General features: G+C 55.1%; 1 protein-coding gene across 1 annotated transcript in view; it reads left to right on the top strand.

The window, feature by feature from the left end:
* The window catches only part of haus5 (HAUS augmin-like complex, subunit 5), a 45,985-nt gene that overhangs the window by 2,438 nt on the left and 25,874 nt on the right, over positions 1 to 17,673 (top strand). The window contains exons 3-11 of the mRNA XM_086004099.1: positions 1,212 to 1,274; positions 2,819 to 2,851; positions 3,678 to 3,702; positions 4,465 to 4,582; positions 7,903 to 8,062; positions 9,513 to 9,603; positions 14,939 to 15,024; positions 16,232 to 16,289; positions 17,470 to 17,597. Coding sequence (XP_085860225.1) covers positions 1,212 to 1,274; positions 2,819 to 2,851; positions 3,678 to 3,702; positions 4,465 to 4,582; positions 7,903 to 8,062; positions 9,513 to 9,603; positions 14,939 to 15,024; positions 16,232 to 16,289; positions 17,470 to 17,597 — 762 coding nt within the window. The remainder of the gene's footprint in view (positions 1 to 1,211; positions 1,275 to 2,818; positions 2,852 to 3,677; positions 3,703 to 4,464; positions 4,583 to 7,902; positions 8,063 to 9,512; positions 9,604 to 14,938; positions 15,025 to 16,231; positions 16,290 to 17,469; positions 17,598 to 17,673) is intronic.

The raw sequence follows: 17,673 nt of genomic DNA, 5'->3' as shown, positions 1-17,673 counted from the left end.
TCGGGCTTTCGGTTCTCTCCCTTTTCCGGTCTCCCTCTGTGAATCACTTTGAGATGTTTCATTAGCTGATAGTTTTACTAGGATACTAGAACTGAAAGGTTATACCGATCAGGAAAGATTGAACAGGCTAGAGCTCCTTTCTCTTGAAAGCTGAGGGGCGACCTGATTGAGGTCTTTAAGATTATGAAGGGGTTCGATAGGGTAGACGTAGAGAAGATGTTTCCACTTGTGGGGGAGACCAGAACTAGGGGCCATCAATATAAGAGAGTCACTGATAAATCCAATAGGGAATTCAGGAGAAACTTCTTTACCCAGAGAGTGGTGAGAATGGGGAACTCGCTACCACAGGGAGTGGTCGAGGTGAAGAGCAGAGATACATTTAAGGGGAAGCTGGATAAACACACGAGGGAGAAAGGAATAGAAGGATATGGTGATGGGGTGAGATGAAGAGGGGTGGGAGGAGGCTGACGTTGATGGGGTGAGATGAAGAGGGGTGGGGGGAGGCTGGTGTTGATGGGATGAGATGAAGAGGGGTGGGAGGAGGCTGGTGTTGATGGGGTGAGATGAAGAGGGGTGGGAGGAGGCTGGTGTTGATGGGGTGAGATGAAGAGGGGCGGGAGGTGGCTGGTGTTGATGGGTTGAGATGAAGAGGGGTGGGAGGAGGCTGGTGTTGATGGGGTGAGATGAAGAGGGGTGGGAGGAGGCTGGTGTTGATGGGGTGAGATGAAGAGGGGTGGGAGGAGGCTGGTGTTGATGGGGTGAGATGAAGAGGGGTGGGAGGAGGCTGGTGTTGATGGGGTGAGATGAAGAGGGGTGGGAGGAGGCTGGTGTTGATGGGGTGAGATGAAGAGGGGTGGGAGGAGGCTGGTGTTGATGGGGGAGATGAAGAGGGGAGGGAGGAGGCTGGTGTTGATGGGGGAGATGAAGAGGGGTGGGAGGAGGCTGGTGTTGATGGGGGAGATGAAGAGGGGAGGGAGGAGGCTCGTGCGGAGCACAAACACCGGCACGGACCAGTGGGGCCGAATTGCCTGTTTCTGGGCTCTGGACTCGATGTATTAAGTGGCGTGTGGATATTTTAGGATGAAGTGTATTTATTTTGAAGTGAGCGGCGGTATTTACGGTGAAAAGTATTTTCCAAATTATGTGAATGTTCAATCTCTTGATTGCGAGCTCCAGAATGATTTCTTTCTGTATGCTGTGCTTGTTTGCAGCCTGTGTACCGGACAATGTCGGGGCATCTGGAACTACGTTACACGCCATGTCCACCCGAAAGAGTGAGTGCGTGAGCGGTCGCTGTGTCGCTGCCCGCGCGCTGACATGCGCCATTGAGCGAGGAGCTGGCGGCTTCTGTCGTGGGGAGGGAGTGCTGCCCCGCCGACAGTGCAGCACTCCCTCAGTACTGCCCCTCCGACAGTGCGGATCTCCCTCAGCACTGCCCCTCCGACAGTGCGGATCTCCCTCAGCACTGCCCCTCCGACAATGCGGCGCTCCCTCAGTACTGCCCCTCCAACAGTGCGGAACTCCCTCAGCACTGCCCCTCCGACAGTGCGGCGCTCCCTCAGCACTGCCTCTCCGACAGTGCGGCGCTCCCTCAGTACTGCCCCTCCGACAGTGCAGCTGTCCCTCAGTACTGCCCCTCCGACAGTGCGGCTCTCCCTCAGTACTGCCCCTCCGACAGTGCGGCGCTCCCTCAGTACTCCCCCTCCGACAGTGCGGCGCTGCCTCAGCACTGCCCCTCCGACAGTGCGGCGCTCCCTCAGTACTGCCCCTCCGACAGTGCGGCTCTCCCTCAGTACTGCCCCTCCGACAGTGCGGCGCTCCCTCAGTACTCCCCCTCCGACAGTGCGGCTCTCCCTCAGTACTGCCCCTCCGACAATGCGGCGCTCCCTCAGTACTGCCCCTCCGACAGTGCGGAACTCTCTCAGCACTGCCCCTCCGACAATGCGGCGCTCCCTCAGTACTGCCCCGCCGACAGTGCGGCGCTCCCTCAGTACTGCCCCTCCGACAGTGCGGCGCTCCCTCAGTACTGCCCCTCCGACAGTGCGGCGCTCCCTCAGTACTGCCCCTCCGACAGTGCGGCGCTCCCTCAGTACTGCCCCTCCGACAGTGCGGCGCTCCCTCAGTACTGCCCCTCCGACAGTGCGGCGCTCCCTCAGTACTGCCCCTCCGACAGTGCGGCGCTCCCTCAGTACTGCCCCTCCGACAGTGCGGCGCTCCCTCAGTACTGCCCCTCCGACAGTGCGGCGCTCCCTCAGTACTGCCCCTCCGACAGTGCGGCGCTCCCTCAGCACTGCCCCTCCGACAGTGCGGCGCTCCCTCAGCACTGCCCCTCCGACAGTGCGGCGCTCCCTCAGCACTGCCCCTCCGACAGTGCGGCGCTCCCTCAGTACTGCCCCTCCGACAATGCGGCGCTCCCTCAGTACTGCCCCTCCGACAATGCGGCGCTCCCTCAGCACTGCCCCTCCGACAATGCGGCGCTCCCTCAGCACTGCCCCCGGGAATGTCGGCCCGGATTATGGGGCTCGAGTTTGCAGGGTGCGACTTGAACCCACGACCTGCTGACTCGGATGAGAGTGGGACCCACTAAGCAACGGCTGACCCCTCCCAGTCACCTTGGCGTCGCTGACCGATTGCGAGGGGGTTGATTGGTGGCTTTGGCTGGTCCTGGGATTATCCCAAGTGTAATGTTGGCGCTGGAAGCTGAAGGCACTGTTGGAGAGCCACAATCACTGGAGCTGGGCCTTATTTGGGGGAGAAGTATCTGCTCCATTTCGCGAGTGTCGTCCCAAGCTTAACTTTATCGATGTTTCTGTTGCAGGAAGGTGAAGAACGCGAAGGATAATCTGGAGTGGTATCCTTTGCATTGTTGTGGGAGTAACCTGCTTTCAGAGACCGGACCCAGGGTTCAACGCCCACGCACCCTAAAGCTGCGAGCGACCGGCGGACACGAGCCACGCAGTGCGCTAGACTTGAGTGCAGTCGTTGGCCGCCTCGGGCGGCGGATTTGTAGCGGGGTGGGAAGCGCGTCCGCTGTGTTCGGCCCGACGTGAAACGGAAGCTTTTCCGAGGCGTGGTGTAAATCCTCGGGTTCCCTCGCGTTGCCCAACCCTCCGTCTGTTTCCCGCTGGTTCCAGTGGCGGGGGAGGTGTGCGGCTCCGTGGCTCCTGCGAACCTGTTCTGCGTGGGACAGTAACCGGGATAGAGCGGCACCGAGTCTGTGGATGATAACTCCCGTTTATCCCACGCCTTTAACGGAGTAAAACATCCCAAGGCGCTTCACAGGAGCGATTATCAAACAAAATGTGACGCCGAGCCACATGAAATACCAGGACAGGTGACCAAAAGCTTGGTCAGAGAGGGAGGTTTTAAGGAGCGTCTTAAAGGAGGAGAGAGAGGCGGAGAGGTTTAGGGAGGGAATTCCAGAGCTCGGGGCCCAGGCGGCTGAAGGCACGGCCGCCAATGGCGGAGCGACGGAAATCGGGGGATGGACAAGAGGCCAGAATTAGAGGCGCCCAGAGATCTCGGAGGGTTATAGGGCTGGAGCAGGTTACACAGATAGGGAGGGGGTGAAGAGGCCATGGAGGGATTTGAACACAAGGATGAGAATTATTATGTTATCCATACGATGGTTGATCTCCCAGGACATACTTTGAGACTTGCCTTGACTGGTTGATCAGGAACCGTCGTCTAGAAGGCACTGTGGTAAGTGATGTGTGTTTGGTGAGTGGCGGGTAAGAATTTTGTCTTCAATATTTTCCATGTCAAGCCTTGTAGTAATGAGTGTGTCACTGTTGAGTGCTCCCGGAGCAGACACAGCACGGGTTAGATACAGAGTAAAGCTCCCTCTACACTGTCCCATCAAACACTCCCGGGACAGGTACTGCACCGGTTGGATACAGAGTAAAGCTCCCTCTACACTGTCCCATCAAACACTCCCAGGGCAGGTACAGCACGGGTTAGATACAGAGTAAAGCTCCCTCTACACTGTCCCATCAAACACTCCCAGGGCAGGTACAGCACGGGTTAGATACAGAGTAAAGCTCCCTCTACACTGTCCCATCAAACACTCCCAGGGCAGGTACAGCACGGGTTAGATACAGAGTAAAGCTCCCTCTACACTGTCCCATCAAACACTCCCAGGGCAGGTACAGCACGGGTTAGATACAGAGTAAAGCTCCCTCTACACTGTCCCATTAAACACTCCCAGGGCAGGTACAGCATGGGTTAGATACAGAGTAAAGCTCCCTCTACACTGTCCCATCAAACACTCCCAGGGCAGGTACAGCACGGGGTTAGATACAGAGTAAAGCTCCCTCTACACTGACCCATCAAACACTCCCAGGGCAGGTGCAGCTTCTCTGGTGATGGGAAGCGCTTTCCGTTAATCGGCCGGTATAGACAGTGGCTTGTCATCAGTGTGAGGTCAGTACGGTGTATTTTACGTGGGATAATTGTTGCACTCAGAGTAAGTCGTCGTCCAAGGAGCAGGAGAGGCAGAGACTGCTGGAACAGCTGGCGTCGTTGAGGGCCGATCTCCAGCAGCTGGATGAGACTTCGGACATGGAGCAGCAGGAGATCAACGGTGAGCTGCCCCCCTCACACCGCGAGATTGCGACACGCTGCGGCAACTAGCACTGCAGTGGGAAGTGTACGCTGGTAACGGGAACGACCTCGGCTCCCCCTAACCCCCTCTCGGACACGGCTCAATGCTTCAGCAATACTACTAGAAAGGAGAAGGCCGAGGGGCGACCTGATTGAGGTCTTTAACGTTATGAAGGGGTTCGACAGGGTAGATGTAGAGAAGATGTTTCCACTTGTGGGGGAGGCCAGAACTGGGGGCCAACAATATAAGAGAGTCACTGATAAATCCAATAGGGAATTCAGGAGAAACTTCTTTACCCAGAGAGTGGGGAGAATGGGGAACTCGCTACCAGAGGGAGTGGTTGAGGGGAAGAGCAGAGATACATTTAAGGGGAAGCTGGATAAACACACGAGGGAGAAAGGAATAGAAGGATATGGTGATGGGGTGAGATGAAGAGGGGTGGGAGGAGGCTGGTGTGGATGGGGTGAGATGAAGAGGGGTGGGAGGAGGCTGGTGTTGACGGGGTGAGATGAAGAGGGGTGGGAGGAGGCTGGTGTTGACGGGGTGAGATGAAGAGGGGTGGGAGGAGGCTGGTGTTGACGGGGTGAGATGAAGAGGGGTGGAAGGAGGCTGGTGTTGATGGGGTGAGATGAAGAGGGGTGGGAGGAGGCTGGTGTTGACGGGGTGAGATGAAGAGGGGTGGGAGGAGGCTGGTGTTGACGGGGTGAGATGAAGAGGGGTGGGAGGAGGCTGGTGTTGACGGGGTGAGATGAAGAGGGGTGGGAGGAGGCTGGTGTTGACGGGGTGAGATGAAGAGGGGTGGGAGGAGGCTGGTGTTGATGGGGTGAGATGAAGAGGGGTGGGAGGAGGCTGGTGTTGACGGGGTGAGATGAAGAGGGGTGGAAGGAGGCTGATGTTGATGGGGTGAGATGAAGAGGGGTGGGAGGAGGCTGGTGTTGATGGGGTGAGATGAAGAGGGGTGGGAGGAGGCTGGTGTTAATGGGGTGAGATGAAGAGGGGTGGGAGGAGGCTGGTGTTGATGGGGTGAGATGAAGAGGGGTGGGAGGAGGCTGGTGTTGATGGGGTGAGATGAAGAGGGGTGGGAGGTGGCTGGTGTTGATGGGGTGAGATGAAGAGGGGTGGGAGGAGGCTGGTGTTGATGGGGTGAGATGAAGAGGGGTGGGAGGAGGCTGGTGTTGATGGAGTGAGATGAAGAGGGGTGGGAGGAGGCTGGTGTTGCTGGGGTGAGATGAAGAGGGGTGGGAGGAGGCTGGTGTTGATGGGGTGAGATGAAGAGGGGTGGGAGGAGGCTGGTGTTGATGGGGTGAGATGAAGAGGGGTGGGAGGAGGCTGGTGTTGATGGGGTGAGATGAGGAGGGGTGGGAGGAGTCTGGTGTTGATGGGGTGAGATGAAGAGGGGTGGGAGGAGGCTGGTGTTGACGGGGTGAGATGAAGAGGGGTGGGAGGAGGCTGGTGTTGATGGGGTGAGATGAAGAGGGGTGGGAGGAGGCTGGTGTTGACGGGGTGAGATGAGGAGGGGTGGGAGGAGGCTGGTGTTGATGGGGTGAGATGAAGAGGGGTGGGAGGAGGCTGGCGTTGACGGGGTGAGATGAAGAGGGGAGGGAGGAGGCTGGTGTTGATGGGGTGAGATGAAGAGGGGTGGGAGGAGGCTGGTGTTGATGGGGTGAGATGAAGAGGGGCGGGAGGAGGCTGGTGTTGACGGGGTGAGATGAAGAGGGGCGGGAGGAGACTGGTGTTGATGGGGTGAGATGAAGAGGGGTGGGAGGAGGCTGGTGTTGATGGGGTGAGATGAAGAGGGGTGGGAGGAAGCTGGTGTTGATGGGGTGAGATGAAGAGGGGCGGGAGGAGGCTGGTGTTGACGGGGTGAGATGAAGAGGGGTGGGAGGAGGCTGGTGTTGATGGGGTGAGATGAAGAGGGGTGGGAGGAGGCTGGTGTTGATGGGGTGAGATGAAGAGGGGAGGGAGGAGGCTGGTGTTGATGGGGTGAGATGAAGATGGGTGGGAGGAGGCTGGTGTTGATGGGGTGAGATGAAGAGGGGCGGGAGGAGGCTGGTGTTGACGGGGTGAGATGAAGAGGGGTGGGAGGAGGCTGGTGTTGATGGGGTGAGATGAAGAGGGGTGGGAGGAGGCTGGTGTTGATGGAGGAGATGAAGAGGGGCGGGAGGAGGCTGGTGTTGATGGGGTGAGATGAAGAGGGGTGGGAGGAGGCTGGTGTTGACGGGGTGAGATGAAGAGGGGTGGGAGGAGGCTGGTGTTGATGGGGTGAGATGAAGAGGGGTGGGAGGAGGCTGGTGTTGATGGGGTGAGATGAAGAGGGGTGGGAGGAGGCTGGTGTTGACGGGGTGAGATGAAGAGGGGTGGGAGGAGGCTGGTGTTGATGGGGTGAGATGAAGAGGGGTGGGAGGAGGCTGGTGTTGATGGGGTGAGATGAAGAGGGGCGGGAGGAGGCTGGTGTTGACGGGGTGAGATGAAGAGGGGTGGGAGGAGGCTGGTGTTGATGGGGTGAGATGAAGAGGGGTGGGAGGAGGCTGGTGTTGATGGAGGAGATGAAGAGGGGCGGGAGGAGGCTGGTGTTGATGGGGTGAGATGAAGAGGGGTGGGAGGAGGCTGGTGTTGACGGGGTGAGATGAAGAGGGGTGGGAGGAGGCTGGTGTTGATGGGGTGAGATGAAGAGGGGTGGGAGGAGGCTGGTGTTGATGGGGTGAGATGAAGAGGGGTGGGAGGAGGCTGGTGTTGATGGGGTGAGATGCATTTAAATGGAAGGCCTCAGCTGGAGTATTGTGTGCAATTCTGGACACCACACACTTTAGGCCTTGGAGAAGGTGCGTGGATAGACTGGAGAAGCTGGGATTGTTCTCCTTAGAACAGAGAAGGTTAAGAGGAGATTTAATGGAGGCGTTCAAAATCACGAGGGGTTTTGATGGAGTAAATAAGGAGAAACTGTTTCCAGTGACAGGAGGGTCGGTAACCAGAGGACACAGAGTGAAGATAATCGGTAAAAGAACCAGAGGGGGAGATGAGGAGAATTGTTTTTACGCAGCGAGTTGTTGTGATCTGGAACGCGCTGCCTGAAAGGGCGGTGGAAGCAGATTCAATAGTAACTTTCAAAAGGGGAATTGGAGAAATACTTGAAGGGGAAAGAATTCACAGGGCTGTGGGGAAAGAGCAGGGGGGAGTGGGACTAATTGGAGAGCTCGTTCAACGAGCCGGCACAGGCCCCTTTTTCTGTGCGGTGTGATTCTAGCGGGAAAGGGGGTAGCTCCATCTAATATTTGAAAGTCTGATTTGTCGCTGGACAGAGCAAGCGCTGGCGGAGTCTCGCGAGCGGCTGCAGGACCTGAAACAGCGAAACGCATTGCTGAAAGCCTTCCTCCTCCGGGCAGCGAGCAAAAGGAAAGTGCTTCAGGAGCAGGGCAGGAAGGTGGGGGATCGCCTCCTCGTCTTCGGAGAGATCGGCAGGTGAGGTGGGCAACGGGGTTTGTCAAAGCTCCGCCCCCTTTGTGTTCACTTCCTACATTATCACACAAGTGTCGACCGTGACTCGGTGGGTTTAGCGCTCTCTCACTCACCTCTGAGTTAGAAGGTCATGGGTTCAAGTACTGAGGGAGCGCCGCACTGTGGGAGGGGCAGTACTGAGGGAGCGCCGCACTGTGGGAGGGGCAGTACTGAGGGAGCGCCGCACTGTCGGAGGTACAGTACTGAGGGAGCGCCGCACTGTGGGAGGGGCAGTACTGAGGGAGCGCCGCACTGTGGGAGGGGCAGTACTGAGGGAGCGCCGCACTGTCGGAGGGGCAGTACTGAGGGAGCGCCGCACTGTCGGAGGGGCAGTACTGAGGGCGCGCCGCACTGTCGGAGGGGCAGTAATGAGGGAGCGCTGCACTGTCGGAGGGGCAGTACTGAGGGAGCGCCGCACTGTGGGAGGGGCAGTACTGAGGGAGCGCCGCACTGTGGGAGGGGCAGTACTGAGGGAGCGCCGCACTGTTGGAGGGGCAGTACTGAGGGAGCGCCGCACTGTTGGAGGGGCAGTACTGAGGGAGCGCCGCACTGTCGGAGGGGCAGTACTGAGGGCGCGCCGCACTGTCGGAGGGGCAGTAATGAGGGAGCGCCGCACTGTCGGAGGACAGTACTGAGGGAGCGCCGCACTGTCGGAGGGGCAGTACTGAGGGAGCGCCGCACTGTCGGAGGGGCAGTACTGAGGGAGTGCCGCACTGTCGGAGGACAGTACTGAGGGAGCACCGCACTGTCGGAGGGGCAGTACTGAGGGAGCGCCGCACTGTCGGAGGGGCAGTACTGAGGGAGCGCCGCACTGTCGGAGGGGCAGTACTGAGGGAGCGCCGCACTGTCAGAGGGGCAGTACTGAGGGAGCGCCGCACTGTCGGAGGGGCAGTACTGAGGGAGCGCCGCACTGTCGGAGGGGCAGTACTGAGGGAGCGCTGCACTGTCGGAGGGGCAGTACTGAGGGAGCGCCGCACTGTCGGAGGGGCAGTACTGAGGGAGCGCCGCACTGTCGGAGGGGCAGTAATGAAGGAGTGCTTCATTGCCGGAGGTGCCGTCTTTCAGATGAGACGTTAAACCGAGGCCCATGTCTGCTCTCTCAGGTGGATGTAGAAGATCCCACGGCCACTGTTGAAAGAAGAGCATGGGGAGTTCTCCCCGGTGTCCTGGGGCCAATATTTATCCCTCAACCAACATAGCTAAAAACAGATGATCTGGTCATTGTCTGTTTGCGCTGTAAATTGTGTAATATTTGAATGTTGTTTAAAGAACAGGACGATGTGACTGGAGGCATCATGGATTCCTCTAGATTCTGCGTCGCTCCATTTTTAGAGGGTCTGTTCCAGCCTCGTGTGGGGCTTTGTTGAAGTTGTACTGAAACTTCTTTCCTTCCCTCCTCCCCCCCCCACCTCAGTAAAGCAGAGCAAGAGGTCGGGTTTAGCGGCACACAGGAGGGTTCGAAACGCAAGCTCTGGCACGGCACCGGTCCAGAGCCAGAGGTTCTGGTGAGTCCTCGCGGAAGGGTTGGTTCTCGACGTGTCGGATCCTTTCGGTGAGGCTGGCTGGGAGCGGGGGTGAGGCCGTACCCCATTCAGACCAGTTGGGGGGGGGGGGGGGGGAGGACAACGACTGAGGGATTTCGGTTGGGGAGAGGGTTACGTTTCCATACTGTCTGTGCCGGGTGTGTGGGGCTCACCCACTTTACCCCCCCCCCCCCCCCCCCTGTCGGTGACTGGCAGTGCCCGTGTGATGTCCGCGTGTGACAGGTGCCAGGGTCAATCTTCCCCGTTGTCACCTGGGCCAGTCCCGTTCCAGCCATCCTGTTTTCTGTCTGAGCAGAATAGGAACAGGAGGAGGCCATTCAGCCCCTCGAGCCTGTTCCGCCATTCAATGAGATCGTGGCTGATCTGCGACCGAACTCCATCCACCCGCCTTTGCCCCGTATCCCTCGATACCTTTGGTTAACAGAAACCTATCAATCTCCGATTTAAAATTAACAGTTGATCTCGCATCGATTGCTGTTTGCGGAAGAGAGTTCCAAACTTCTACCATCCTTTGTGTGTCGAAGTGTTTCCTAACTTCACTCCTGACTCTGGCTTTAATTTTTAGACTCTGCCCCCTAGTCCGAGACTCCCCAACCAGCGGAAATAATTTCTCTCTCTCTCTCTACCCTATCTTGAAAACTTCCATCAAATCACCCCTTAACGTACTAAATTCTAGGGAATACATCCCTAGTTTGTGTAATCGCTCCTTGTAATTTAACCCTTGGAGTCCGGGTGTGATTCTGGTAAACCTACGCTGCACTCCCTCCAAGGCCAGTATATCCTTCCTCAGGTGCGGTGCCCAGAACTGCTCCCAGTGCTCCAGGTGTGGTCTGACCAGGGCTGTGTACGGCTGCAGCAGAACTTCTACCCCCTTGGATTCTAGTCCTCTGGATATAAAGGCCGGCGTTCCATTAGCCTTGTCCAATATCAGTAGAGTCTTACAGCACAGAAGAAGGCCATTCGGCCCGTCGAACCCGTGCCGACTCTCAGCAAGTCCCACTCCCCCGCCCTTTCCCCGTAGCCCTGCAATTTTTTTTCCTTCGGATACTTATCCAGCTCCCTTTTGAAGGATAAGATTGAGTCTGCCTTCAGGCAGCGCGTTCCAGATCTTAATCACTCGCTGCGTAAAAATGTTTTTCCTCACGTCGCCTTTGGTTCTTCTACCAATCACCTTAAATCTATGTCCTCTGGTTCTCGACCCTTCCACCAATGGGAACAGTTTCTCTCTATCTACTCTGTCCAGACCCCTCATGATTTTGAACACCTCGATCAAATCTCCTCTCAACCTTCTCCGCTCCAAGGAGAACAACCCCAGCTTCTCCAGTCTATCCACATAACTGAAGTCCCTCATTCCTGGAATCATTCTCGTAAATCTTTTCTGCACCCTCTCTAAGGCCTTCACATCCTTCCTGAAGTGCGGGGGCCAGAATTGGACACAATACTCCAGTTGGGGCCGAACCAGTGTTTTATAAAGGTTCATCATAATCTCCACACTTTCGTTCTCTATACCTCTGTTTATGAAGCCCAGGATCCCGTAAACCTTTTTAACTACTTTCTCAACCTGCCCTGCCACCTTCAACGATTTGTGCACATATACCCCCAGGTCTCTCTGTTCATGCACCCCCTTTAGGATTGTACCCTTTAGTTTATATGTCCTCTCCTCATTCTTTCTACCAAAGTAATCACTTCGTACTTTTCTGTGTTAAATTTCATCTGCCACGTGTCCGCCCATTCCACCAGCCTGTCTATGTCCTCCTGAAGTCTGTCACTCTCCTCCTCACTGTTCACTATACTTCCAAGTTTTGTGTCATCTGCAAATTTTGAAATTGGGCCCTGTACACCCAAGACTCGGTCATTAATATAGATCAAGAAAAGCAGTGGTCCTAGAACCGACCCCTGGGGAACACCACTGTATACCTTCCTCCAGTCCGAAAAATAACCGTTCACCACTACTCTCTGTTTCCTGTCACTTAGCCAATTCCGTATCCATGCTGCCACTGACCCTTTTATTCCATGGGCTTCAACTTTGCTGGCAAGCCTGTTACAGGAAACTTTGGTTTATCCGGAGGTTGTATGTCCGGAATACTCGATCTAACGGCAAAAATCAGGAGCCGTTTTCTATAAGTTTTTTTAGTTCTTGTTCTTTTTTTTCCCCCCCAGTCAGGCACTGCAAGGTCTGTAGCTATAGCAACAGCTTCAGCTAGAGACGCTTGCAGCTGCAGCCGACTCTTTAGAAGCTGTTGCTAAGCAACAGTGTTTGTTGTCAGATACGGAGATGAAAACCTCCGTATGCTTCAACATTAACTTTGTATGTCCTGCAGTTTTGATAGATCGGCAACACGTCGGTGCCGGACATCTCAAAGTTTCCTGTATGTGGCACTTTGTCGAAGGCCTTTTGGAAATCCATGTACACCATATCAACCGCATTGCCCTCATCAACCCTCTCTATTACCTCATCAAAGAACTCGATCAAGTTGGTTAAACACGATTTGCCTTCAACAAATCTGTGCTGGCTTGCCTTAATTAATCCACACTTGTCCAAGTGACTGTTGATTTTTGTCCCTGATTACTGTTTCTCAAAGCTTCCCCACTACCGAGGTTAAACTGACTGGCCTGTAGTTGCTGGGTTTATCTTTACACCCTTTTTTGAACAATGGTGTAACATTTGCAATTCTCCAGTCCTCTGGCACCACCCCTGTATCTATGGAGAATTGGAATATTATGGCCAGTACCTCCGCGATTTCCGCCCTCAATTCCCTCCGCATCCAAGGATGCATCCCATGCACTCCTGGTGATTTATCTACTTTTAAGTACAGCCAGCCTTTCTAATACCTCGTCTTTATCCATTTTTATCCTATCAAGTATCTCCACGACCTCCTCCTTCACTATGTCTATGGCAGCATCCTCTTCCTTGGTGAAGACAGATGCAACCTTGCCCTCTGCCTCCATGCATACGTCTGCTTTTTGGTCCCGAATCGGCCCCACCCTCTTACTACCCTTTTGCTATTTATGTGCCTGTAGAAGACGTTTGGATTACCTTTTATGTTGGCTGCCATTCTATTCTCATACCCTCTCTTTGCCCCTCTTATTTTGACTTCTCCTCTGACCTTTCTATATTTAGCCTGACTCTCCGATGTATTCTCGATCTGACACCTGTCGTACCCGCTCTTTTTCTGCTTCTTCATATTCTCTATCTGTTTCGTCATCCAGGGAGCCCTGACTTTAGTTGCCCTGCCTTTCCCCCGAGTGGGAATGTACCTGAACTATTTCCTCGTTAAAGGCAGCCCATTGTTCCACGACAGTTTTGCCTGCCAGTCTTTGATTCCAGTTTACCCGGGCCTGATCCGTTCTCATCCCACTGAAATTGGCTTTCCCCCCCCCCCAGTTAAACATTTTTACTCTAGATTGCTCCCTGTCCTTTTCCAGAGCTAATCTAAACCTTATGATATTATGATCACTGTTCCCTAAATGTTCACCTACTGACACTTGCTCCACTTGACCCACCTCATTCCCCAGAACCAGATTCAGCAATGCCTCCTCCCTCGTCGGGCCGGAAACACACTGATCAAGAAGGTTCTCCTGAACACACTTCAGGAATTCTTCCCCTTCTCTTTGCCTGTGCCGGCTCTTTGAACGAGCTCTCCAATTAGTCCCACTCCCCCTTGCTCTTTCCCCACAGCCCTGTGAATTTTTCCCCTTCAAGTATTTCTCCAATTCCCCTTTTGAAAGTTACTCTTAAATCTGCTTCCACCGCCTTTTCAGGCAGCGCGTTCCAGATCACCACAGCTTGCCATATAGAAATCTGCCCATCACTGGTGCATCCCTGCAGCGAGTGAGAAACCGTTGTCTTTGACAATATTATCATAGAACATAGAAAAATAGGAGCAGGAGAAGGCCATTCGGCCCTTCGAGCCTGCTCCGCCATTCAATATGATCATGGCTGATCCTCTATCTCAATACCATATTCCCGCTCTCTCCCCATACCCCTTGATGCCTTTTGTGTCTAGAAATCTATCTATCTCCTTCTTAAATATATTCAGTGACTTGGCCTCCACAGCCTTCTGTGGTAGAGAATTCCACAGATTCACCACCCTCTGAGTGAAGAAATTTCTCCTCATCTCAGTCCTAAATGTCCTATCCCGTATCCTGAGACTGTGACCCCTCGTTCTAGACCCCCCAGCCAGGGGAAACATCCTCCCTGCATCCAGTCTGTCCAGCCCTGTCAGAATTTTATACGTTTCAATGAGATCCCCTCTCATTCTTCTAAACTCTAGTGAATACAGGCCTAGTCGACCCAATCTCTCCTCATACGACAGCCCTGCCATCCCAGGAATCAGTCTGGTGAACCTTCGCTGCACTCCCTCTATGGCAAGTATATCCTGTCTTAGGTAAGGAGACCAAAACTACACACAGTACTCCAGGTGTGGTCTCACCAAGGCCCTGTGCAACTGCAGCAAGACATCCTTGCTCCTGTACTCGAACCCTCTTGCTACGAAGGCCAACATACCATTTGCCTTCTTAACCGCCTGCTGCACCTGCATGCTTACCTTCAGCGACTGGTGCACAAGGACACCCAGGTCTCGTTGCACTTCCCCTTCTCCCAATCTATTGCCGTTCAGATAATAATCTGCCTTCCTGTTTTTGCCACCAAAGTGGATAACCTCACATTTATCCACGTTATATTGCATCTGCCATGCTTCTGCCCAATCACCCAACCTGTCCAAATCATCCTGGAGTTTCTCGGCATCCTCCTCACAGCACACACGCCCACCCAGCTTTGTGTCGTCTGCAAACTTGGAGATATTACATCTAGTTCCCTCGTCTAGACCATTAATATATATTGTGAATAGCTGGGGTCCCAGCACCGATCCCTGTGGTACCCCACTAGTCACTGCCTGCCACTCGGAAAAAGACCCGTTTATTCCAACTCTTTGCTTCCTGTCTGCCAACCAGTTCTCTATCCAAGACAGTACCTTACCCCTAATCCCATGTGCTTTAACTTTACATGCTAATCTCTTATGCGGGACCTTTGCGAAAGCCTTCTGAAAGTCACAATGGCTGGGAGGCGGGGGGGGGGGGAAAGAATCATAGAAAGTAACAGTGCAGAAAGAGGCCATTTCAGACCATCGTGTCTGCGCCGGCCAACAAAGAGCTCTCCAGCCTAATCCCACTTCCCAGCTCAAGGAGGAACCCTGGAAAGTTGGGTTAAGCTCGAGTTTTAATCTAGACACCAGCATATGTTCTGCCTGTCGGACCCTTGCCAAACTATAACTGTCTCTCCCTCTCTCCCTCACAGCAAGATGTTCGGGGAGCGTGTTTCAGGCGGTTCCAGTTCCTAAAGTCATTGTACGATGAGCAGGACAGACCCACAGAAAGCAACGGGTGAGTAACACGCGTGCTCTCGGTGTCTGCGTCACCACTCTGGCCCTTACTGGGGGAATTCCAGAGCTCGGGGTCCCAGGCGGCTGAAGGCCAGTGTTGGAGTGATGGAAATCGCAGGGTGCGCAAGAGGCCAGAATTGGAGGAGCGCAGAAATCCGGGAGGGTTGTAGGGGCTGGAGGAGGTTACAGAGATAGGGAGGGTTGTAGGGGCAGGAGGAGGTTACAGAGATGGGGAGGGTTGTAGGGGCTGGAGGAGGTTACAGAGATAGGGAGGGTTGTAGGGGGCTGGAGGAGGTTACAGAGATCGGGAGGGTTGTAGGGGGCTGGAGGAGGTTACAGAGATCGGGAGGGTTGTAGGGGGCTGGAGGAGGTTACAGAGATAGAGAGGTTTGAAGGGGGCTGGAGGAGGTTACAGAGATGGGGAGGGTTGTAGGGGCTGGAGGAGGTTACAGAGATGGGGTGGGTTGTAGGGGCTGGAGGAGGTTACAGAGATAGGGAGAGGTGTAGGGGCAGGAGGAGGTTACAGAGATGGGGAGGGTTGTAGGGGCAGGAGGAGGTTACAGAGATGGGGTGGGTTGTAGGGGCTGGAGGAGGTTACAGAGATAGGGAGGGTTGCAGGGGCTGGAGGAGGTTACAGAGATAGGGAGGGTTGTAGGGGCTGGAGGAGGTTACAGAGATGGGGTGGGTTGTAGGGGCTGGAGGAGGTTACAGAGATAGAGAGGGTTGTAGGGGCTGGAGGAGGTTACAGAGATGGGGAGGGTTGTAGGGGCTGGAGGAGGATACAGAGATAGGGAGGGTTGTAGGGGCTGGAGGAGGTTACAGAGATAGGGAGGGTTGTTGGGGCTGGAGGGGGTTACAGAGATAGGGAGGGTTGTAGGGGCTGGAGGAGGTTACAGAGATAGGGAGGATTGCAGGGGGCTGGAGGAGGTTACAGAGATAGTGAGGGTTGTAGGGGCTGGAGGAGGTTACAGAGATAGGGAGGGTTGTAGGGGCTGGAGGAGGTTACAGAGATAGGGAGGGGGGCGAGGAGGCCATGGAGGGAATTTGAACACAAGAATGAGCATCTAGCACAATGTGCCATCTAAGACTGATTAACCGCGTCACACAGTGCCATGTTCAACCTGCGCAGGGGATAAGAGTACTTCGAGTGTTTAGCTCCACCTTGTTTAGTGCTTTGTATCCAACAATTATTTTTCTTTTACCCCTAGAAATGGGGGTTATGACCTGAGGAGTACAATCTATCAGCAGTGGCTGAGCCAGGTAGAGGTGAGTGCTGCCTCTCACTGGGGTACGGGTTCCACACACACTGACTCTCACTGGGGTACGGGTTCCACCCACACTGACTCTCACTGGGGTACGGGTTCCACACACACTGACTCTCACTGGGGTACGGGTTCCACACACACTGACTCTCACTGGGGTACGGGTTCCACACACACTGACTCTCACTGGGGTACGGGTTCCACCCACACTGACTCTCACTGGGGTACGAGTTCCACACACACTGACTCTCACTGGGGTATGGGTTCCACACACACTGACTCTCACTGGGGTACGGGTTCCACACACACTGACTCTCACTGGGGTACGGGTTCCACACACACTGACTCTCACTGGGGTACGGGTTCCACCCACACTGACTCTCACTGGGGTACGGGTTCCACACACACTGACTCTCACTGGGGTACTGGTTCCACACACACTGACTCTCACTGGGGTACGGGTTCCACACACACTGACTCTCACTGGGGTACGGGTTACACACACACTGACTCTCACTGGGGTACGGGTTACACACACACTGACTCTCACTGGGGTACGGGTTCCACACACACTGACTCTCACTGGGGATTGGGTTCCACACACACTGACTCTCACTGGGGTACGGGTTCCACACACACTGACTCTCACTGGGGTACGGGTTCCACACACACTGACTCTCACTGGGGTACGGGTTCCACACACACTGACTCTCACTGGGGTACGGGTTCCACACACACTGACTCTCACTGGGGTACGGGTTCCACACACACTGACTCTCACTGGGGTACGGGTTCCACACACACTGACTCTCACTGGGGTACGGGTTCCACACACACTGACTCTCACTGGGGTACGGGTTCCACACACACTGACTCTCACTGGGGATTGGGTTCCACACACACTGACTCTCACTGGGGTATGGGTCCCACACACACTGACTCTCACTGGGGTACAGGTTCCACACACACTGACTCTCACTGGGGTACGGGTTCCACACACACTGACTCTCACTGGGGTACGGGTTCCACACACACTGACTCTCACTGGGGTATGGGTTCCACACACACTGACTCTCACTGGGGATTGGGTTCCACACACACTGACTCTCACTGGGGTTCCACTGTTGACGGGGCTTTGTCAACAGATTTTTGGAATGTGCAGCCTCTGTTTTACTGCCTTGCAGGGGGCTAATGCGACTCACCCGCCGAACCACATTCTCGCAGCACTGGAGAGTCTGGCGACAGAGAACGAAGAGGAGCTTGTGGAACTCTCATCAAAGGTGGACGTGGTGAAGGACATGGAGGCGCTGAGGTAAACCGGCATCACCCCAGTCCCGGGGTCCTCCACTCGCTTCCACTTGGTATTTGATGGGAGAGTGTCGAGGGAG

This window comes from Somniosus microcephalus, chromosome 12 (genome assembly GCF_052327205.1).
Source record: "Somniosus microcephalus isolate GS21.2 chromosome 12, FLI_Smic_1.0, whole genome shotgun sequence".
Classification (NCBI taxonomy): domain Eukaryota; kingdom Metazoa; phylum Chordata; class Chondrichthyes; order Squaliformes; family Somniosidae; genus Somniosus; species Somniosus microcephalus.
The sequence above is the reverse complement of the archived record's forward strand: the minus strand, read 5'-3'. Positions and strand labels throughout refer to the sequence as shown.